A 21,970-nucleotide genomic window follows, 5' to 3' on the forward strand; every position below is an offset into this window, starting at 1 on the left:
AATGTGTGAGCTCACAGGACAAATCGGAGACACATTGATGTATAATCGACCTAATGTACAAATTTAATACAAAGTGGTAAAGGTAACCCCTTTAGAGATTATATTTGCCGTAACTCGCTTCTTGTAGTCGTTATCAGGGTAACCACCATTCGCCATCCCGCCAGTCACGCTTGTCTTGTGCTCAATGCCATTCCAGATTATCTTTCCGTGGCTCTTACCGTTTGCTTGTTCCACCTTGAACGTCTGGCCATCCATAAATGCAGCAATCAGCATCTTTAGGATGAGAATGTAATCGGCTGTAACAGGGAGAAAGGCTCTTTTAACTGTGCCCATGTAAGGTCTGCCAGGACTTGGATGCCACCTTAATTGGACTCCACTCCTCATCTTGTACTTTATCTCTATGAGAGTCACAAAGACTCCGTCGTTTAGAACTACCATGTCCTTTTTCACAGCCCATGACATCTTTCCAGGAGGGGATGGACCTTTGCCAATAAACGAAACTGAGGAGCACAAGGGACATATTATCCGTCTTATCTTCGTCTTGGTGACGTATTCTATGAAACACGGTCTGTGGTAGACGTGAGAACAGCCACTTAGCGATATCAAATTAGACAGCAGGGAGTCCAGACATATGGGACATACGTTGTCAGCTTCTGATCGGTACACCGGTACGAACGCCCTTTCTATAATTTCTTCAGTCAGCTTTGGTAGTCTACCCCCGTATCTGATGCTTCCGCTGCTCCACCATCTGGACCTGTTTGGGAATGGACTGACATGCTTTAAAGAGAGTCCACTTGCATTATAGACGCCGTTTGACATCATCGACTCCACCATTCTGTAGCTAATCGTCTGTTCGTAGACATCTGACAAATCAGCATCCGTGCTCACGTTTGACGTTGACCTTGTGAATTTTGTCTCCCCCTCGCCGTTTCCATCACAGATGGCGTACATAATCTCTTTAGCGTCATTTAACATTGTGAATACCGTCTAGCTGCGCTTTGGCTACTAGTTCGTCAACACAGAGGAAGTTACCCTTGTATCAGAAGAACGCGCAAGCGCAAAACGCTGCGACTATCGCAAAAGTTCTATACATGAAACATTACCGTAGACAAAGCCAATAATCTACGGTTGAGAGGAATGAAATGCGGAAAGTTATACCATATTTGGTGATACAGAGACAATTTGAACGTACACTGCGTATGTGTAGCCTAATTTTTAAAATGTGTATACATCAGTAGAATAAAAGAGTAAATGTCTAGTTCTTTGCAAAATTTCCAGAGCTTAGGATTCAAAATTCAGGAGGAACAACTGCAGTTTGTTGCAGGAGCTTCCATTACATCCTGGAGCCTTAGACAGACGAAATATGCCCGGCTTACTCTATATGATCAGGAAGATACTGAACTTTTGCGATGTGTACCAGAAGGAGGTTCCCGGAATGTCGATCCAGGATAAGCTCCACAAACTCACTTGTGTATACAAATTCCGTGGTAAAAGCACCATGACCCGTCACAGATACCAAGGGGACTCTAGATACGAGAGAAGATGAGGCTCCGGAGAAACAAGTTCCATGACGCGGAAATTCTGACAGCTCCCTCCAGTAAATGCATCCGCACAATCCATTGATGTTTTAATGAGCGCTTCCACCCTTTAATTTGACCATGAATTCCCCAAAACGAGTGCTGTCGACGATCCTTGTATGGTATGTAATATCACATTGTAGCCCTAATTTACATCTATAGGATGCTTGTCTACTATTTGCTAGCCAGAAGGTTCCATGGGATATTTGAGCTCGACGAAATCGACCAGAAGCTCATGTATTATTCAGAAGTATGCTGGTAACATTACGATCATAACCATGTCTAGTCGTCCTTTTACCTTTCGTACTACTACGATATTGTGGAATCTGAAACTTGGAAGGATGCTCTATCCAAAATGCTGTACGTTATTCTATTCCCTAAAATTATGTAGACATGACAACTACACGGAACATCCAAAAACAATCATCACATTTAGACGCATAAATATTGTGCAAGGTAATGTAGATATTCCTGTCTATAAATGTGTAGAGATCATACTGGGATCAATTTGGAAGCTTCTAAAGTTGGAAAGAGTCTTCTCGAAACCATTTAATTTTTACGCTCACTCAGGCATGCAGATTTAATGAGTATAAAATATGCAGGACTCTTTATACACTCGTTTGGAATTGCTATTTTGTTTGCCATTACGGCAGATTTTAACGATTCAATGACGTCGGGAATTCACTTCCTGGGACTCTTTATATCAAATTTTCAGCATAAACTAATCTCTAGGATTTCAGCACTCCCACTGCGCGAAAATTTTGCTACTCCATCAATTTGGTGTAGTATTTTAGCCATAAAGGGAATATTAAGCCTCAATAACGAAAGGAAATGGTGTTATATCCTATTTTTGTCACACATTTGGTCACTACTTTCATGGCAGTTTTCTATCCATGTTATTTCCACCCAGGTATGTTCATACAAGAAATGACTATTCGAGCCCAGATCGCATGTATTTTTGCCCTAAACATACTTGGGCTAATATCAAACAGTTTATTTCGGCATATCTTGAATATAAAATCGCTGGCATTATTTGTATCCACCGCTCTCATGTTATTCCCACTCTACAATGTAAGACCACAATCTAAGATATCCACAAAAACACCCTAGTTGACATCTCTTCTCACAAATGTCATATGTTCAATACACATTTCATTGTGGGTTGTTAATGACGAAGGAATAGAGGCTGACAATTTTCATTCAAGAGTACAAAAGGGGGTTTTGACAGTCATTGTTTTCGTGTTTAACCATTTCCTCATCAACAGGTTTTTGTCAAAGTTACATTAAAATTTATCCAGAATATCACGTCCAGATGGCCATATATTTGATATGCTTTTCGTGAAACTAGGACTATCTAAGGAAACTTTTGATTCATTAATTTACTCTCTTGGTGTTGTTCGTTTTTAGTGTTAATCAGAATGTTCTAGGAATTTAGAATGCTTGCAGGATTTATGTTTGAAATGATAAAGAGCACAAACATATTTTATTACCTAATTCCATCGATTGTCACAGTACTTTTTTGCATTATAAAGGTTGTATATCTCAAATCATAACACTCATTTTACAGAAGAGAAAAATTCAGAGACCAGAAACGACTTTCACGTTGTATTTTACTTTACAGGTTATAGAATATCTGCTAATTATAGACACAATTAGACTATTATCTTCTCACTTTTAATGGTCATGATAGCAAGGATGCGTATTTTAGCACTACCTCTTTTATGCGTATATTCGACATTCATATTTGGTCTCACAAAGGTGGTAAGCCATAACAATCGGTAAGAATTATTGATATAGCCATATTTTTGTTTCAAGAATAATCATCTTATCTCTACTATTTGTCGTGAGTATCTCTCCCTTTTATCTAACCATGCCTCTTGATGAACTCAAAAAGGTTCCGTATGGCGAATTATACAATAACAAAGAGTCAAAGCAATTGGTTGAATGGATAAATGGTAACTTAAATCAGAATGAAGCGATTCTCTCTGACATGCCGACTTCCAGCATTATTAGATGTGCTACCAGAAATAGAGTGGTAATAAACCCACAATATGAAGACTATGACATCCGAAAGAAGGTGATTGAATTACACATGCATATAAATTTTCTTCAGACAAGATTTCTTTATACACTTGGGGACTATGCTGATGATAAATGGTTCGGTGAAGAAATGTACCAAATTTACAAGTGTGAATACGTTGTGGTTCCAAAAAAGTTTTGTCTGATCCCAAACGATGAGACTGATGCTATAAACAAATTATTAAAATCTAACGACTATACTAAATATAGCCAAACCGCCGAACATGGCGATCGGTTATGCAATAGGTTGCTGATGAAGACGAGCACTTTTGACCTACTCTTTTCAAACGGTCACTATTTCATTTACAAGTACAACAAGGATAGAGTTTCTAGGAATGATAAATTAGGAACTACAAACAGTTTTGAGGCAATTAAACCTTGGCTTTCACGATGCTCTAGGTATGTAAACATCTACATATATGCAATCCTAATAGTGACCCCAAATGCCCACAACAAATATATTCGACGTTTTCGTTCCTAAATGAGCATGTTAACTCTCAATTAGCTCGAGAAATACTTGAATACGGGATAAAAACTTACTCGGAAAACCTGTTAATGATAAGACTGTATGCTGAGGCAATGGACTACGATTTGGAGAGGTATAGCGTTGCAAACAAGTACTACAGGAAGCTGATATACAAGGTAAGCCTTTAATTATACACCCAATACTTCAGATGGGTGACGAGTGCAAATCAAGAGAAGATTTCCTATTACTTTCGCAATACCTTGGCTTCCTCTTAGAGGTAACTAGAGGCTTCCACTGACTCATAACATTTTATAGACCAAAGAAGGAAATCATAAGGAGATAAAATCCATCGTAGAACTGAGCTCAAAATGTTTGGACCTGCAATATAAAGGGGAAGACTCTGAGAGCTTGTGCCTTTTTTCCGCGCAATTACTGGAGATTTCGAGGACATTTAAAGACCAAATGACAAGACCGTTGGCTCAAAAGTTTTGGCAAAAGGGACTGGTTTGAAAGTTTGCCATTTTATTCTCCGTTTAGGAATACGGACGACAAAACGAATGCTTCTACAAACATTATAGCAAATTCAACCAAAATCCACCGAGAAAAAGAGATTTATTCGCAAACTTTCTATTTGGAAAGTTTCAAGTGCCATGATTTGTGGGTGAATTTCGACTGGTGTTCCTGCGTGGACATTTTGTGGGCTGGAGAGTGGATACCATCTTTAGTTTTTTTAAAGGACAACATTTTAATTAATTGTATATTAAGTTCATGGAAGATAAATTTTTACTAATGTGGAACGCAATAAATTAGTTACGGCAGCATGGCGGAGTATACCAGGTTAGTTTTTGGGATTTTGTGCATAAAATTCAACAGGAAAAGCACCCAGCTATTGATGAAGAATCAAGCTGAGGGAATCTTGAAGCATTCCGAGGCAAAAGGTTCATTTTCGATAGTTGAGGACTCATTAGCCGTAAGCGGGAACAACCGCCAGGTAATTACAGAGTTATCTATATAAACTATGCTTTAGAATGGCCAAACTCTGGCTCTTACGTTTGGAGCGGATGGAAAACCTGAGTATGACGCCATCGTCAAGCAGGGACTCAGAAAGGGAAAAATTGTTTACTCAAAACCAGGCGATCAGCTAGAAAAATCCTTTACAAATGATGAATTAGCTCGTCCTTCCGATGATTCTGTTCAGGATACGATTGAAAAAACCAGGGAAGCCCTGCAACTTGCCCTGAGTAAACAGAATTCTATCGCTAAACCCGCATCAGCGGAGCCAGAAATCTTCAGATATACCCCGAGCCAGCAATCTCAGGTTAGTTAAATTGCTACTATGTACATAAAACTTTAGGCTGGGATAAAACAGAGATTAATTAGAATGGTAGAAAAGGAAGTGGACCCCTTGGAGCCATCTCGGTTTCGCCACAAAAAACTTCCTGCAGCTCCACCATCTCCTCCACCACCAGTTCAACATTCACCTCCAAGAAAGTTGACAAAGGAAGATCAAGAAGCCTGGAAAATCCCACCCTGTGTTAGCAACTGGAAAAACCAGAAGGGGTATACCATCCCAATTGACAAGAGGGTCCAAGCTGATGGAAGAAGATTTCAAGATGTTTACATCAACGACAAATTTGCAGCACTGAGTGAAAGTTTATTTTTAGCTGAACGTACAGCTAGAGAAGAAGTTAGACTTAGAAATGAGGCCCAGAGGGCTCTCAAGATACAAGAAGCACAAGAACGTGAGGAGCAGTTGCGTGCTCTTGCCGCAAAGGCTAGAGAAGAAAGATCTAAATTAAGCAGAAATGATGAGCTACATTTGGCTGAAGTTGAAAGGAAACGCGAGTTGGAACGTGAATTACGTCTGGAGAAAGCAGGCAAAAAGATCAAGGCTGCATACGAAAGGGATGCAAATAGAGATATTTCTGAAAAGGTTGCTCTTGGACAACCAAATCCATCAAAGGTTACCGACATATACGATTCCAGACTTCTCAATACCAGTGCTGGACTCGACTCTGGCTTCCAGGCTGGTGATGATGAAAGTTATGGCATCTATGACAAACCTCTATTCGCCGACAGAAGTACTGCAAACATTTATACACACAGCAGTGAAAGATTCAATCAATCCGTCGGGTATGTCTGCATTTCAATCCACATTTCCTTTTAGGGACTCTATGCATGTACCCTCGTTTGCCAACGCAAATAAAAATGCCCAGAGGACTACCCCCGTTGAATTTGTCAAGGATACTTCAGATCCATTCGGACTCAATAGTCTACTAGATAAAGCAAATAAAAAATAAAGTTGCCAATTAAATCATGTGCATCTGCTTACATACGTACATAGGACTTTGAGTTTCTGTCCCCGATTCTATTCAACAACCTATTAAACGGTCGGACGATATAAAACAAAAACAACGCCAAAAGGACAATGGCACTCGTAAATCCTATTGTAAAAACATATCCTGCTCCAAACCTCTCGAGCAGCTTTGCGATCCAGCCAAACACAACACATGAGCAACGGTTAACTATATGTGATGTTCTTACAACTATTGTCTTGTATCCCACAAGCGTGGATAACCCCAAGACAAACACTGATAAACATGCCAAAAATTGGTCCTTGTTCTTGTAAAAGGCAAGGCCTATTATGGAAAAAAGTATCATTGATATCCCTAGTACAATTTTCATTGCAAACATTTTCTTTTCTTTAAATATAGGCTTAAACTTTTTAGTTACCCTGGTTTTTATCCAATGTTTTGCAATATTTTTTATAAACATTTCAGTTTCCACCTGTACATCCTTTCCCTGTTTAAACTCTTGAAGAAAGTTTAAATCATTTTGCATGACCCTGGAAAGCTTGGCTTGAGATGCATAGAGGTGTGAGAGATTTAGTTTATTTCTAAGATTCTGTTGAGAGGAATTTTTGACCAAATTCTCGACATCTTCACTAGAAATATTATCCAGGGCTAGTTTATAAGAAAATGTGCTAAAGTTGTACCAAATATTGTAGGAATGCACAAGGCCCTCAAGCTGCTTTTCGAGTTCTTCAAACTTCTTTTCAAGAATCCCTAGAATGACTTGGTAGTTTTCCCTGTACAAATCATCAACAAAGTCCTTAATACTCGACATAAAACTCTTGTAATGATCTCTGAACACATCAGAATCTGCACAATACAATTCACTAATTTCAACTGTTGCGGAGAGCCTAATGTAGAGAGTAAGTACATTTATAACATCTGGACTTGATGGTAATGTGATATGATCAGAGACTATGCCTCTAAATGCGTTTTTGTATTTTTCAGAAATCGCATTTATCTCTCTTATGCAGATGCTATTCCACTGTGAAAGTGAGTGTTGCTCGAGTTTGTCCAAGCCTTTTTGTAATTCTGAGAGGTGTGTATAGTGGAGATATTCTACATGTATGAATTCGGCCAATTCCTCATTAAATTTATTGATCGAATTCATTTTCCAGTCTGCTGACAATTTTTTAAAGTTGCTAAAACTTTTGCGATAGTTTTCCACCTTTGAGAAATCACAGTTAATCTTGTACTGCGTTAAAGCGTTATTGCATGCAGATGCAAACATTTTTTCCAAGACTGAACCATTCTTTTCCTTGAATTTTACAATATATTCATCAATATACTTGTTAAACTCTGCTATTTGGAGAGAGCATGCTTCAAAATCCGAGTAGAGAGCTCCACCCGCATTTATTGATTCCAACAGCTTTGCCTGATAAACTTTACGTTGATCGCTCAAGTGTTTATCCAATTTATTTGGTGCTAATGGTATAGCAATATTTGCAATGTAAGCTTCAAAATCCCTATTTACATTCAAAATACGTTCTTTACAGTAAGTGGTCAATCTATTGTGCAGTAGATTCTTTGCTTCGGAATACAAATCTGTCAACTCTCTTGATAAATCGTCTTTAATTCTAGTAGAATCTGGCGCAGATATTTCATCCTGGATTTGATCAATAAATATAGAGTCAATCCTTTTCAAAAGTGTTTTGTTAAACTCGTATAAATCAGAATGTACTGGGATTGTATCCTGTGAAATAAAGTTCAAGAGCTCAAATCTATAGACATCGCAAAGGTCATTCTTGTACATTAGCAATTTTGTGTACTTGAACGTACTTATATACTCTTCCATATTATCCGTTAGGCTATGATTGATTGCATAAATAAGGAACTTTATAAGCTCTACCAAATCTGCTCCACTCATAAACGTATATGGAATGCTATCATTGGCATTTACAATTTGCAATTTTTTTCTTGGCGAATTAAGAGCCCTGGAAAACACCTTAAATTTGTACTTTGCCAAGTTTTCCAGATACTTGAAGCTAATATCATCCTTGTTCAGTTGACCTAGAGAATGAAAGCCACCAGAATTAGCAGGTGGTGGAAGCAGGATGCAATCAACTGAATGAAATAGATATTGTATACCATACTTGAATGAGGATGACAATCTTTTCACATAGTCCACAGACGGGTCATTTTTTTCAGCTTCAACGCTAAAGGTGTTCCTCAACTCCTTCAATCTTACTTCACGCTCATTTATATATTCTGACAGTTCACGGGGAGTCAAATCATGTCTAAATGAACTCAATAGAGTATGAAGCCACTTTACACTGTTTACGTCATCAATGCTCTGAACAAAATCCTGTGCCATGATAGTCAATGTCTTATTCTTCATCATTTCTAGAATTGATTCCACATTTCCCTTTTTGGTAAGAGAGTCTTTAGTTCCATCCGAATGTTCTATTGGCCTATCGTCAATCTGATGTTTAAGATACTGAGAGTAAATCTTTAGATTTAGTAAATTAGAAGACTTTGTCAACGCTTCAATGTCCAGAAGGTGCTGGCTGTTTATCATTCTGTTTGTAACATAAACCAGTTCGCTAGAAAGTGTCGCAGCGATGGAAAAGAGTGCTTCATCATACTTTCTCGTGCTTTGTGAGCTATTGAAACCTCCAATATCAAGCATTATCAAATTTACGGTCCTGACATTGGCATTGTTTGCATTCACAACCGACTCCTCAGAAAGTTTGTGCGTAAATTCCTGGTTAAAAACAGACACGTAACGGCTTATTAGATGAAAATTCTCACCAAACGATTCGTCATGGGTTGACAAACGATCCATAGCGTTCTTCAACTTGTTGTAGTTTATTTTTAGTGGTACTGTCCACATCCATATTCCCTCAGTTTCCGGGTCAACAGAGCTGGCTACCGGAAATCCAGATAACGTAGAAACATCTCCACAGAGTATATGCTCATTAAAAGCGTTTAAAAAGGAACTTTTGCCGACATGAACTGAACCAACTACACCCAGCACCGCGATGGGTTTTGGTATTTTCTTCAAAAACTCTAGCGCTTCCTCGTTTATTTGGAATTCTGTATGGTTTTTAGTTGGGTAAATCAACTCTATAGCCTTCCCTTCGCCAGCGTTTTCGGCAAAGCAAAAGTCGCTGGGTATGCCATTGGACACCGTATTTTTGGACGATTTTAAAGCGGAAGCATCTTCACCAGGAGGTATTTCAGGTAAATTTGATAGATTCGTAATTGAATAGTCCAAATCACGAATACTAAATGCGTCTTTGCTCAGAATCCTTCCATGGCCCGGAGCCTCGCCAGTACCGGTGACATTTAGGTGGTGTGTATCGTCAGTTTGTGATTCATATGCTGTCACAATCTCTACATTTCTTGTGTATGAAAAGAGGATATGAATAATCGCGTATAGGCCATAAAACTGCATTGTGTCCACATATATCTTCTATTTTACATTTTAGTACAAAGCGAATCGGTCAAACACTACTATTACTGCTAAAACTAGGATATAAACTAAGGAAGAACAACAACATAACCATGTATTACACCCACACAAAACAAGCAAAGTTAAAAATTAATGCTATTGGTTCCAATAAATACTTCCGAAATCCATTCATTGTTGGCGCCAGGAAGATAACAATCCTGGAATACGGATACTTTTCTAATGCGTGTACCCCTTCTGACTGCTGTCTCAATGTCATCCTCAGAAACTTCCTTCTTATCTGAGACCACGTAGTCCTCATCCTTTTGACGTTTTGTGGTTTTTTTTAGAGTAACAATGTACTCTTCATCATCCTCTTTTGGATCTGAGGAACTGTCCTCTGGAAAATGAATATCAGTGTCACTAGTGCTAACGGCAAACAAGCTGGAGCCCTTTGTAGTGGGTGTAGTAATTGTATCCTGTCTCTGTTTTGGACCCCTTTTACTATCCCCAGCGCGAGGATTCTCAGTCTTTGGTTTTGGAGCACTAGTGTTCCGTTTTTCACGTAGGGTATAATTCTGTTCAACTGTCTCTTCACTTTTCAACTTTGTACTCTCTGTATGTTTACTGGGCATGGCAGATTCTGAGGCATTCTTAGATTTCGCATCCGACGATTTAGAACCCCTTGGAGCTCTTGGCTTAGAGGAAGGCCCTCTAGGCCCCCTCCTGCCTCTCTTACCCTTTCCAGTAGGAGCATCTGCAACCTGAGAACCCTCTTCTGTAGTTCCCGTCTCAGTAGTATACTCCTCAAGTTCGTCCACATAATTTTCTCCGTCCAGGTAACTCGTAAATGTTACATCTGTGGCATCCCCAAAGTTTGTAAAATAGGAGGGGACTTCGAAAACCCTTTTGGTTTCCAGAAAGAATTCGGCTTTGTAATACCCATCGATTATTTCCAGAAGATTAGCGCATTCAAATCGCACTTGTTTATCGCTGTGATTGACGATCCACGTTAAAACAGTGCCTGTACGTCGCAAATGAAGATGGCAACAAGAAGATGCCTACCGTCTATCTCATAAGTGATATCGCTGTCAAATTTAGACCCATCAGGCTTCATAGCATCGGCGATGCTACGCATTTGCGTAGAGTCAACAATACAAACTTTATTATTACAAATTACCATTTTAGTTACAGTAATGTACAACAGATTCCTGGACCTAAAGGGGTCTATAATGGTATCTTAACATCCATAATTTATAGGAAGACTATACATCCACTCGAAACTGCGCACAAGAATTGTATATAAATGGGCGCAAAACACATAGACGTTACAAAATAAGTAAAAAACACAACAACGCAAGCATATACTATAGACTTGCATACAACAACGGTCCAATCGTAATCAAAGCATTGAATACCTATTTGGGGCCACAAAATTCTGGAAAAAGCTCCAACAAAGAGACATATATTCTCAGAAATAACACATAAACAACTTCATTTGAATGTAATTTGCATTTTAAATGGCTGAATTGGTTGTGTAACTCGTCATTTTCAACATGACTACAAGATGGAGACAAAAGTGCTACAAAAACGGAGAATATTCAAAAAGAACAAGGAAAACTACATGTTAGACATATTTTAAAAATCTGGAGACACGAAATCATCCAGTGGTCAAAAAACTAAATGTAGTGAAACCCATTGCCTCTGGAGTAATAAAAATGCATATCCCGCGTAGATACACACATAACTGCAATGACACAGAGGGGAATACGAGTGTAAAGAATAAAATGCAACGTAATGTCACGAAAAATGGATTTTGTAAATAAGCTGTAACGTGCTTACCACAAGTGAGTTCTCGATGATATGAACAACAAAATGAAAACTGCCTATTTATCCGATTAGTTTATAAAGTTATAAACGCACTAATGCGAAAGGGTCGCGAAATATGTTACATAACAATGAAAATTGTTTGTAAGAAATGGGACGGCAAGTCATGGTGGAAAAACAAAGCATCCATAGATGAAAATATCTTATAATTACATGTATAAACACTTACATATGGAGTCATTTCGTATCCATACATACTGCATTGTCTATGTGAAATATAATAGGCCGGTGGCAGCAAGTTTATTCATTCACAAGCCAACGGTGCAGATATTTGTTAGAGTTCGAGTTCGGCAAAACAGCCACGACAGAACCTTTATAACCACAAAATATACACAGAGGCCTTCAATAAATGAGTAGGAATTGAGGATTAAACTATTCTTAGGATCCTCTTCAGCGGTTAGACGTATTGAACCATGAAAAATTGAAATAACGAAACCTTATCACATATCACTCAAATAGCTGAGCTGACAGTAGAACAATGCGCTCATTCCTCGAAAATTCCCTTTTTCCACTCTACTTTGGTACCACGACAGCACTCCAGTGGAATTTTCTTTTCTCGAGGAAAATTCTACCCAGTTCCTCTGAATCACATTCCTATCGCTTTGAAAGCATAAAAGACTTGCAAATCATCCAGTTTATGTCTACCTTGTCCCAGTTTGCTTTTTACCTTCCCTAGAGTCTACTCAACTCCTCAGCTATTCTAAGGTTTATGTTATCCGTTCAAGTCTATATCTATCATTTATTACGAATCCACAAGTTAGTATACATTTGTTTTACTCTCTCCATGTAAAGTAGCCCTCGGATACTTACGGGGGTCCATATGCAGTTCGTGTGTACCTCGTCTAAGATCCTTGTTCGACAGATATACTAGATAGGCGTAGGGATATAATTAAAATGATGTAAAGACTGAATCATTTCAAGCACTGGATGTAAAAGGAAGGAAGAAAAAACCAAGATGTCTGATAAAGGATGAGGGAGGAACTTTGCTAGACCAAGGGCTGAAAGAGCATAAGTATTGGATAATTCTGGAGCATATTCATAGGAGAATAATCTATAAAAGGCTAAATATGGAATCGGCAAAAACCGCTGAGTATAGGACACACTGAGTTCTTCGGGATTACCTTGTCGCCTGGGAGTGCTTCAGTTGGAATTTTATGCAAAGTGATTTGTCTTTCGGTATAATCTGTCAATTTTAAATGGTCGCTTGCCCTTTCTGTCATCCCTATAACCGCATGCGGTGCCGCTCAGGGGTTATTTTGATATAAAAATTCAGTTTAAACGCAAAGTGCAATATATATGATTAAATACATAAAAGTTTTCAAAAATGTGCTCTACAGTCCTACCCTGCCTCTAATTATGGCATTTTGAGGTCCTCCTTTACCCACCGGGTAAAATTCGCACAAAAATTCGGAGGTGTATATTTTTAATGTTTTAATATGGAGGAAACGATCGTAGAGAATGCTATAGCCGATGCACCGGGGGCCAAACTCGCAAATAAGGCCGAGTCAGCCGATGGTTCCTACTTTGGCTCCGGATGGGTGGACTATATCTACACATACACAAGCAATTTTGCAAATATGCTTCAATGGGGAGAACAAACAGAGGTATACTCCCTGGATAAGGATTTAAAAACTGCAACAAAGATGTACGAGTCCATGATGAACAAGGTAAATAAGCAGTCATCGCAAGCAATATCTTCTGATTCGAATGGCAAGCAAAGTGACCCATCTGGCTATTCTTATACCGGACTTGTTGCTGATATGACTCTCTACGATCGTTTAAATGTACCACATAATGCCACAAAGGCACAAATTAAAAGCAGTTACTATAAACTGGCACTAAAATATCATCCTGACAAAAATCCAAGTGCTGAAGCCAAGAAAAAGTTTCAAGAAATAGGTAAGGTATCAATGTAAATGCTCTACAAATATGCTACAGGAGAAGCATACCAGGTATTGAGCGACAATTCATTGCGTGAAATGTATGATAAACATGGTACAAAGGCCACCAAAGACATGCCAATGGTGGATCATTCGTTGTTCTTTATGATGTTGTTTGGATGTGAAGACTTGGAGGATTACATCGGTACCTTGAAGATTGCAACATTCATACAGACTGTAACATCAGAACCCGCCAAAAAGAAACTCCTAAACAACAATAATATGGATATTGAACAAAACTTCCGTGAGGTTCAACTTGCTGTGCTTCTAAGAGATAGAATACAAAAGATTATAGATGGAGGAAGCATAGAGGATATGGATGAAGAAATTGCAAAGTTGTGCGAGGGCACATTTAGTGACACTTTGGTAGAATCCATAGGATGGGTCTATGAAAACTGTGCCGATACATATATTGCCGAATCCACTACATTTTTGGGACTTGGAGCCACTTACTCCAATATACAGGCCGCAGGTAGAAATATCAACAATACTTGGAGCATCGCAAGATCGGTATTTAATGTAGCTCTAGTTGTAAAGGATCTAAAAGAACATGAAGACATTACTGCAGATAACCCAAATATACTAGAAAAGGTTAAGGAAATTGTCACAAACGCTTTATCTTTGGTACTCTATGACGTTGAAAATACAGTGAGGGTTGCCGCCTCAAAAGTCTGCAGAGACCAAGATGTGCCAGATAATCTACGATTAAAGAGAGCAGAAATACTCAGAGAGTTAGGAAAACTCATGCAGAAAAAGGCTCAAGAATCTAGAGATGGAAAGGAAACACCGGACATCTCCAGACAGATGCATGAAGCCTTTGTCAAGGCTGTACAGAAAACTGACGCACGGCAATAAAGCTACTACGTTACACATTTATACATTATTCATCATTTAATCATCAAACAAGTTGCTGATTAGGCCCCTCAACTTGTCGCCAGACAAGAGCTTTGTGAACACGTCTTTGGGAGCTATTATAGGATCATCCAACTTGTCCAAAAGAGTCTCCAAACTAGCAAAATAGTTCGGACCTAGCACTTTAGTCAACTCCTTCTGGTGACTTTCAGATGTATCTTCGTTTACAACGAATATAACCGGCTTTCTATACTCTGAAACATCCAGCAGAGTACCGGCCCCGCTGTGCGATACGATCAGCTCCGCTTGTTCTATAAACTCACAAAAGTTGTCCAAATAGTCGTAAACAAAGAGATTCAAGATGGATATTGCAGGGATTCTTCTTCCTCTTCCAATTTGATAAACAATGTTCGTATACCCTAAACTCTGCAATCTCGACTGAAATTCCACACCATCAACAACGTCAATCAACCCATCAAACCTCGTTGTTCCTACAGTAACAACAACCGTCTTCCCCTCCGGAGGCTGGGCATGGACCATTTAATTGCAAATGACAGTACACAGACAAGGTGACCTTGGGGCGACCATATACTTACGTACAAGCGAAGGAAATTACAAGTGTATTAAACAATAACACAACCATTACCTATGACGTCTATCTCTGTTCCTAGAGCGATCTCTTGACCTATCACGGGATCTCGATCTGTCTCTATCTCTATCCCTGTGTCTAGGCGGAGTCCTCGACCTACTTCTACTTCTGCGCCTACAACTCTTTCTATTGCGACTGTGATCATGACGTCTGTCGTGTCTATTATACGAACGACTCCTGCGATCTTTATTCGAATGATGACGAGTTTCATTTGCAGGTGCAGATGCAACCTCTTCCTTCTCCTTTGGATCGCTTGTGGCCTCTGTCCTGGCGCTTGTCCTGTAAATTTTGCATAAATAGGCAGTTTAACATACCTCTGAGGTCTATTCTCATTTATGTAGGCTGTAAGGGTCTTTGCCATATCGCGCAACTTTTGAAATCCAATATGGATTTTGCCACTATAATGTTCTGTCAACCTGCGGTCGCTATCCGTAGCTACATACAAATGTAGAGAGAGACGTTAAACGTACCAGATAGGAGCGCTCCGCAGATATCACAGGGCTTGAGTCTCTGCTGGTAGGAGGCCTCACCAGCCTTTTCCAACATCTCCAACTTTGTCTTTTTAAGCAGCTCCACCTCCTCAACGATTTTAAACGACTGTTCAACATCTCCATTCATGCCAAGTTCATCCGCAAGCGTCATTTTGGCCTGGATCTGGTCATCGATTCTCTTGGCTTCATTCAGCACCAGCGGATCTATGGTCGGCTTCCTTCCTCCATCATCTTCAGCCTGCATTTACAGTGTATTGTGGACTCGAGAGAGAAGCAAAAATGTGCGTAAAACCTACCCTGGCCTTCCCCTTGCTGATTCTCTTATCACAGTCGTCAATCATGGGCTGAATCGTGCGTAGAGTGTCGACTTCAAAACCAAAGTAGCGACTCTTGCGTTCATTCATGTACCTAAATGGCAGTTTCTGTGATTTGGAGGATAATAAACCAACTTTTCCCTCAGACGCTCGGAATGGAGCCTTTTGCACTCGCCCAGGTAATGCTTCTACGGAAATTTCAGGATGAAAGAATATGATAAACCAACCGTATTCTCAAATAAGTCGTGAGGGCAGATGCCAGTGAGAAACATCCTGCAAACGTCCGAGTCAAGGAAGGACTTGGTTTCTTCCACATCCTCGGGCTCCTCAAACTTGCCCATCAACTGGGCCAAAGTAGCTCTAATTTCATCCATTTACAGGGGCGCTAATAATAAAAGATGAGCACTGTCACCATAGAAGCTACACCCAATAAGAAAAATTACCACGTAAATGATAGATAAATTACTAAAGGTACAATGAAGATGTGAAGGCAATACCCTTTTTGAGTTTGTTGATACAGGTGATGAAAACCTGCTCCATCGACAAGTTGCCAATATTCCTAGAGGCACAGGCCAGCTGACGAAGAAGTTCTTCCAAACGCCTAAATATCAATGTATGCCAAATAACTCTCCTACCTAATACATCTGATGACAGAGCCTTCAAAAACTGCAGATTCCGAGAGAATATCAGTAAACGTGTCCCCTTTGGCCCACCTCCAGACAACCGTCATTAGGGATGGTTTGAACTTGCCGACAAAGGCACCTGGATTAACATCCATTTCGTTGTCGCACATGACGTTGGCAATGTCACCAGCCACTTGCTGCAAGATGTGTAAGGTAAAGAGAGTAAAATACCTGGATCTTTGTGAATCCTTCCAACAGTTTGAGGTCGGTTGGAAGATTCTCGTCCTTTCTCTCATCAATGACCAAACAACTGAGAGCGGCACAAATGTATTCTGGTTGCATATTCTCGAAAAAGTTTCGGAGGAATAATTCAGCAACCACAAGCTCATCCGTTGCGTTGATTTCACAGGCAATTCTCCCCTTTATAGTGACGATTCCATTTTCGTCCACGTAGTTTAAAGCTCTCAGCACACCCTTCATACGTCTCAGTTCATCTTTCATTACGATTTGATGCGATTTTTGAATTTCTGCTTCAAGATCACGTTCCTCGGTTTGCAACCTTACGTATTCCTCGTATTGCGATAAAATGTGTAAAAAGTCCTTTCTTCCTGTAAGCGGAGAACTGTTTACGATCTTTTCCTTTTCTTTTATATCCCTATAAAATGTGTATGTCATGTAAAAGAACAAACTTTAGTAGACCGTCAAGTATGGGAGAATCTAACTTTATGTGCTCAATTGGATCCAATAACGGTATCTTGACTAGGGTTGACATATAGTCCCTCAACTGGCGATACTTTGACCTCATTTCTGCCTGGCAGACTTCAGAATTTACTCTAAAGTCTGATTTTATTGTCATGCGTATCTGGCTAATTTCCTTTACGCACTTTACTGCAAATGGTACCACCGTGAAAACACCCTCATTTATGTCCTTTGTGGGCAAAGGGATACCCTTTCCGTCCTTTACACTGGTCCTATCACACAAGACTAGGCAGTCAATTACATACATCTTTTCACCCTGCGATACAATGTATAGACAGGAACAAGCTTACCTTGGACTGCTTAGACTTGAGCTTTGCAGATGCAAAACAGATGCCCCAATCCCAGTTTACATCATTATCGACCAATTTTACAAGTCTTCCAAAATTCAAAAAGTTCAAGAGCTTTGGATCACTGGTGATAATGTCTGAAACTGTATCCTTAAGCTTGGAGAGTTCCCTCTTGCTCAGGTGGAATGCAGCAAGTTCTGGGAAAATATTCTGATCAATCTTATTCTTTGCATCTTGTATTGAAATTATGAGCTTCTTTCTTGCAGCTTCCAGGGTTCTCGCTCTGGATTCTACCTGAAACTGTAGAAATGATCTCTCTATCATAAATTCCGGAGTTGTATCTTCAATTCTCATTAGATTGAGCAACATGTTGTAACCTAGATGAAATGTACTATCCATATTATCTGCACGTCCTAAAAATATCTTTTTAGCCTCTTCAGGTTTTATTGTGTCCTCCAACATGATAATAACAAGTCCCCTATCATCCAGACCTCTTCTTCCAGCTCTTCCAGCCATTTGAATATATTCTCCAGAGGTAATTAATCTAACATTCCTACCATCCCACTTTTTTAGTTTGGTAAAAACGACTGTTCTTGCTGGCATGTTAACACCCATTGAAAAGGTTTCTGTACTGAATAGAACCTTCAAGAGACCCTCTTGGAAGATAATTTCAATAATCTCCTTTATAATTGGAAGTAGACCACCGTGATGGATACCAATACCTTTTTTGAGGAGGGGAAGCATAAAGAGAGCCTGAGGCAGGTTTCTGTCTTCATCACTCAATGTTGCCATGGCATTTCTGTAAATTTCGTCGATTAGAGCCTTTTCAGCATCATCTGTCATATCCATGTGACTTACAGAAATCGCATTCTTCTCACAGTCTGTCTTGGAAAAGGCAAAAACGATAACTGGAGTAAAACGTTTCTCGTGGCACATTGCAATTAAACTCTCAATGTCCTTTGCATTCCTACTCCTCTTCTTTTTGTGGTCATCAGATGGACCAGCTTGGCACACAGCCTCCATGAATGTGGTCTCTTTAAAGTTTCTCTTTTCATCAAGCACCAAATATACTCCGGAGCGTCCGGGGCTAAATACATAATGTTGCAAGGGAGTAGGTCTATAGTCAGTACTAATCACATTGCATGGTGAATTCTTTATTCTACAAACCCATTCCGCAAACTCCAACGAGTTTGGGATAGTGGCACTCAAAAACACCAAATTTACAGAGGGAGGAATCAAGATAATGGTCTCTTCCCATACCACACCTCTTTCTTGATCACGCATGTAATGCACTTCATCAAATATCACGCAGTTCATCTCCTGCACGACTTCACTTCCTCTATAAAGCATGCTTCTGAGAATTTCAGTGGTCATGACCATTACAGAGGCGTTTGGATTCAATGTAACATCACCAGTCATCAGACCTACATCGTTAAATTCATCACTTAGGTTCCTATATTTCTGATTAGACAGCGCCTTTATGGGACTCGTGTAAATGATCCTATGTTTATCTCTCAGGGCCATTGCAATGGCATATTCCGCAACGACAGTCTTTCCTGCCGAAGTATGTGCACAAACAAGAACACTCTCATTGTTCTCCAGACACTCTATCGAGCGTTTCTGGAAGTCATCAAGTGTAAATGGATACTCCTTTGCCATTTGTGTGATCTTTGTCCATTCATTTTGGTAATCCGACGGGTATAAGCGATGATGGGTACAGTTATTGCTTCCTTCCAGTTCCTCTAGCTTAACACTGGACGCCATACCCATATTATCCAAGCCACCAGAGCCAACATAAGGAGAAAACGAGCCCTTGGTATAGTCGCCTACGTCAGTTGTGCCTAAATGTGAATGTTTTGGGGTTTATGTTTCTAATTTCACGAGATTCGGATAAAATAGTATTAAATAAACTAAAAATTACCTTTGTTTGCGCTTTCAAAGGCGTCAAACATAGAAAGGAGGTCGTCCATCTTCGTATCAAGTCTCCCTTCTATTTACTTGCCCTTTTCATTACTAAATTTACATTAAATAGTATTCTTGTAAAGACATAAAGGCATATACGCGACTGCGTAGCTTAAAGTATCCACTAAGGGGAATCCAGCAGGCGTCACTCGATATGCCCTCTGATCCACAAGGAGCGCAAAGTGGGCGGTCATTTAAAGTTTTATCTGTGTTATCGTGATATTTGTGATGGAAATCGGTGGAATCCAGGGCAGAAGTTGACCCAGTGGATGAAAGATTTGAGATGTTTACGCCCGGAAGGCCAGACCAGGAAGGGACGCTACGGAGACACTGCCGACGATTTACAGGGAGCTCGACACTTTTGTGGATATTTAACACCGTGGATATTGGAATTAGCTTGGAGGTGAATGTAAAGGATGCCTGTGTATGGAGTATATGGTCAATACTGGGCATGAGTTTGACGGCGGTTGGTGCGCGTAAAATCGATTTTTGGTTTCAAATTGTGGATTATATGGGTATGTTAACATCAAAGAATACCGAAATACGGTGAATAGTGGACATATAAAGGATATATTCGCCAGGTAGGATAAATGCACGATGAATGGATCCAGTAAAGTGAGGAGAGTTTTGGGCTTGTAAGGCCATTTTCAATAGATTGGATGTGAAATTTTGTTTATTGCAGGTTGAGAATGTAGATTATAATGGTGGCATAAGACCTAATATGACATATTCGTTCACTGGGTAGTAGTCCTCAGCATGGACTTCTTGGGAATCTATAGGTATCTCCATAGTCTTAAATCTGTCTAACCCAAGGGTCTCTAGAATTCTTAAGGAGCTTATAACCTGCCAGACCAACTGCGCCACTTCCACCAAAAACGGAAGGGAAAACATATCCAGCCATACTAGCGGGAATAAAACCAAAAAGTTTTTCAGGTTTAGGAGTTTCTTCAAGAGCAGGTTCTTCAGAAGTTTGATCAGCAGGAGCTCCAGGTTGAACAACAGCAGATGAGACAGAAGTAATGGAAGAGGTTGTAGTACCAGGAAGTCCAGCAGGACCTGGTACTGGAGATGAGGATTCAGTAGGTTCAGTACATTGTCCATAGATTTTACAATTTAGTGCCTCTATATATTGGCTATAGTTTTCGTCCTTACCAGCTTTGATATCACTTGGATGTTTACCCTGAAGCACACCTTGGAGTTTTTCCCATGGTTGATTGTCACCACCAGTAGGATTTGGTTCATACCATCCAGTAACATTACCTTTTCCACTACTACAGTCCACATATATAAGTCTTGGTTCCTTGCTACCATTGTTGGAATAAAAGGTGTAGAACTTTACTGAACCGTTTCCAGAATTTTCGAGGTTAGGAATCTTTATCCTCTTCCTTTCACCTCCAACGGTATAGTAGATACCAGCAACTGATATTCCTGGATCAACCTCATGTTTGAAATATGGAATCTCTTGGGAGTCAGAAGTACCTTTACCAACTTTCCCGCTGGTAACAGTGACCTTATATCCATCTTTATGGTCTTTATCACAACAATACTTTGTTCTGTCATTAAAATGAGTCTGAGAATTATCATGTGATAGATTAACGGTCACCAATTTGTGATATTGGCAGTTAAGATATTCCAGTTTCCGTTCAAGGTCCTCACCTTTGAGTTGAGATTGAGAACTTCCACCAAATGAAGTCCAGCCGGTACCCTTAGTTTCATGATATTCATATTTTCCATCCTTCTTCCCAATTTCTATGAGGAGAGGTTTATCCATATAACTGTCACCGGAATAATACCATACTGCTAGATGCTCAATATTTTCACTCTGATTTAAGTCTGAAACTGGAGTAGCTCCAGACACAACTTCCTTAACATGGAAAGCTTGTCCACCATGTGACTGATGTTTGAACTTCCAAAAGCCTGAGCCAGGAGGACTTTCTTCCCTCCTAAGACTAACTTGGTTAGGGGAATTACCGTACGTATCAGGTCCTTCTCCATTACTAGGACTCCTCTGTATATCAATGGTAACAGTAGGCAGAGAGTTAGTCATTCTGGGCTACAGCCTACAAGGGTCAAGTTATTTTTAGTTTCCATGTACTCATCAATCCTCCATGTTCAGAGAGTATGCTCTGTCAAACTCTGAGATCCATGAGTAGTCTCCAAAGAGTCCATTAGAGACACTACCAATCCTACTCTAGTGAGACACTATCCCCTGCGGGAACTGCATGGTTGTCTGTCTGCTATGGGCATTCACTACCTCTTACGGTCCTACTAGAGTGAGAGCAACTGACCATTCTACCAAGAGACTCCCCAAAGTCCTCCAATATCTCCATAGACACTTTACA

General features: G+C 39.8%; 11 protein-coding genes across 11 annotated transcripts; 4 read left to right on the forward strand and 7 right to left on the reverse strand.

Annotated features, from left to right (window-relative positions):
• Positions 1-47: 47 nt before the first annotated feature.
• Positions 48-975, reverse strand: BEWA_022630 (hypothetical protein; the record flags this gene model as incomplete). The annotated part of the gene is made up of 1 exon (XM_004829024.1): positions 48-975. The coding sequence occupies one exon, from the start codon at positions 973-975 to the stop codon at positions 64-66; it is 912 nt and encodes a 303-aa protein (XP_004829081.1). The 3' UTR covers positions 48-63.
• A 683-nt stretch (positions 976-1,658) lies between these two features.
• On the forward strand, positions 1,659-3,130 carry BEWA_022640 (signal peptide-containing protein; the record flags this gene model as incomplete). Its single annotated transcript, XM_004829025.1, has 9 exons — positions 1,659-1,699; positions 1,740-1,827; positions 1,864-1,937; positions 1,969-2,033; positions 2,180-2,487; positions 2,523-2,648; positions 2,688-2,842; positions 2,876-2,972; positions 3,005-3,130. The coding sequence occupies 9 exons, from the start codon at positions 1,659-1,661 to the stop codon at positions 3,128-3,130; spliced, it is 1,080 nt and encodes a 359-aa protein (XP_004829082.1).
• A 317-nt stretch (positions 3,131-3,447) lies between these two features.
• BEWA_022650 (hypothetical protein) lies at positions 3,448-4,776 on the forward strand (the record flags this gene model as incomplete). Its single annotated transcript, XM_004829026.1, has 6 exons — positions 3,448-3,654; positions 3,691-4,055; positions 4,091-4,298; positions 4,331-4,399; positions 4,438-4,626; positions 4,660-4,776. The coding sequence occupies 6 exons, from the start codon at positions 3,448-3,450 to the stop codon at positions 4,774-4,776; spliced, it is 1,155 nt and encodes a 384-aa protein (XP_004829083.1).
• A 78-nt stretch (positions 4,777-4,854) lies between these two features.
• BEWA_022660 (nuclear protein SKIP/SNW domain containing protein) lies at positions 4,855-6,422 on the forward strand (the record flags this gene model as incomplete). Its single annotated transcript, XM_004829027.1, has 5 exons — positions 4,855-4,959; positions 4,996-5,113; positions 5,150-5,440; positions 5,477-6,255; positions 6,290-6,422. The coding sequence occupies exons 1-5, from the start codon at positions 4,943-4,945 to the stop codon at positions 6,420-6,422; spliced, it is 1,338 nt and encodes a 445-aa protein (XP_004829084.1). The 5' UTR covers positions 4,855-4,942.
• A 28-nt stretch (positions 6,423-6,450) lies between these two features.
• On the reverse strand, positions 6,451-9,870 carry BEWA_022670 (hypothetical protein; the record flags this gene model as incomplete). The annotated part of the gene is made up of 1 exon (XM_004829028.1): positions 6,451-9,870. One exon carries the CDS (start codon positions 9,868-9,870, stop codon positions 6,451-6,453), a length of 3,420 nt encoding a protein of 1,139 aa, XP_004829085.1.
• A 140-nt stretch (positions 9,871-10,010) lies between these two features.
• BEWA_022680 (hypothetical protein) lies at positions 10,011-11,047 on the reverse strand (the record flags this gene model as incomplete). Its single annotated transcript, XM_004829029.1, has 2 exons — positions 10,011-10,888; positions 10,930-11,047. 2 exons carry the CDS (start codon positions 11,045-11,047, stop codon positions 10,011-10,013), a joined length of 996 nt encoding a protein of 331 aa, XP_004829086.1.
• A 2,140-nt stretch (positions 11,048-13,187) lies between these two features.
• Positions 13,188-14,546, forward strand: BEWA_022690 (hypothetical protein; the record flags this gene model as incomplete). The annotated part of the gene is made up of 2 exons (XM_004829030.1): positions 13,188-13,650; positions 13,690-14,546. 2 exons carry the CDS (start codon positions 13,188-13,190, stop codon positions 14,544-14,546), a joined length of 1,320 nt encoding a protein of 439 aa, XP_004829087.1.
• A 36-nt stretch (positions 14,547-14,582) lies between these two features.
• Positions 14,583-15,083, reverse strand: BEWA_022700 (glycosyltransferase family 28 C-terminal domain containing protein; the record flags this gene model as incomplete). The annotated part of the gene is made up of 1 exon (XM_004829031.1): positions 14,583-15,083. One exon carries the CDS (start codon positions 15,081-15,083, stop codon positions 14,583-14,585), a length of 501 nt encoding a protein of 166 aa, XP_004829088.1.
• A 102-nt stretch (positions 15,084-15,185) lies between these two features.
• BEWA_022710 (hypothetical protein) lies at positions 15,186-16,371 on the reverse strand (the record flags this gene model as incomplete). The annotated part of the gene is made up of 6 exons (XM_004829032.1): positions 15,186-15,471; positions 15,507-15,627; positions 15,663-15,921; positions 15,980-16,091; positions 16,133-16,185; positions 16,225-16,371. 6 exons carry the CDS (start codon positions 16,369-16,371, stop codon positions 15,186-15,188), a joined length of 978 nt encoding a protein of 325 aa, XP_004829089.1.
• A 91-nt stretch (positions 16,372-16,462) lies between these two features.
• Positions 16,463-19,636, reverse strand: BEWA_022720 (DEAD/DEAH box helicase domain containing protein; the record flags this gene model as incomplete). The annotated part of the gene is made up of 6 exons (XM_004829033.1): positions 16,463-16,598; positions 16,633-16,817; positions 16,852-17,275; positions 17,310-17,635; positions 17,670-19,507; positions 19,588-19,636. 6 exons carry the CDS (start codon positions 19,634-19,636, stop codon positions 16,463-16,465), a joined length of 2,958 nt encoding a protein of 985 aa, XP_004829090.1.
• Positions 19,637-20,421: 785 nt separating this feature from the next.
• On the reverse strand, positions 20,422-21,675 carry BEWA_022730 (hypothetical protein; the record flags this gene model as incomplete). Its single annotated transcript, XM_004829034.1, has 1 exon — positions 20,422-21,675. One exon carries the CDS (start codon positions 21,673-21,675, stop codon positions 20,422-20,424), a length of 1,254 nt encoding a protein of 417 aa, XP_004829091.1.
• Between the last annotated feature and the right edge of the window lie 295 nt (positions 21,676-21,970).

The sequence above is a fragment of the Theileria equi genome, chromosome 1 (genome assembly GCF_000342415.1).
Source record: "Theileria equi strain WA chromosome 1, complete sequence".
In the NCBI taxonomy this organism is placed as follows: Eukaryota; Apicomplexa; class Aconoidasida; order Piroplasmida; family Theileriidae; genus Theileria; species Theileria equi.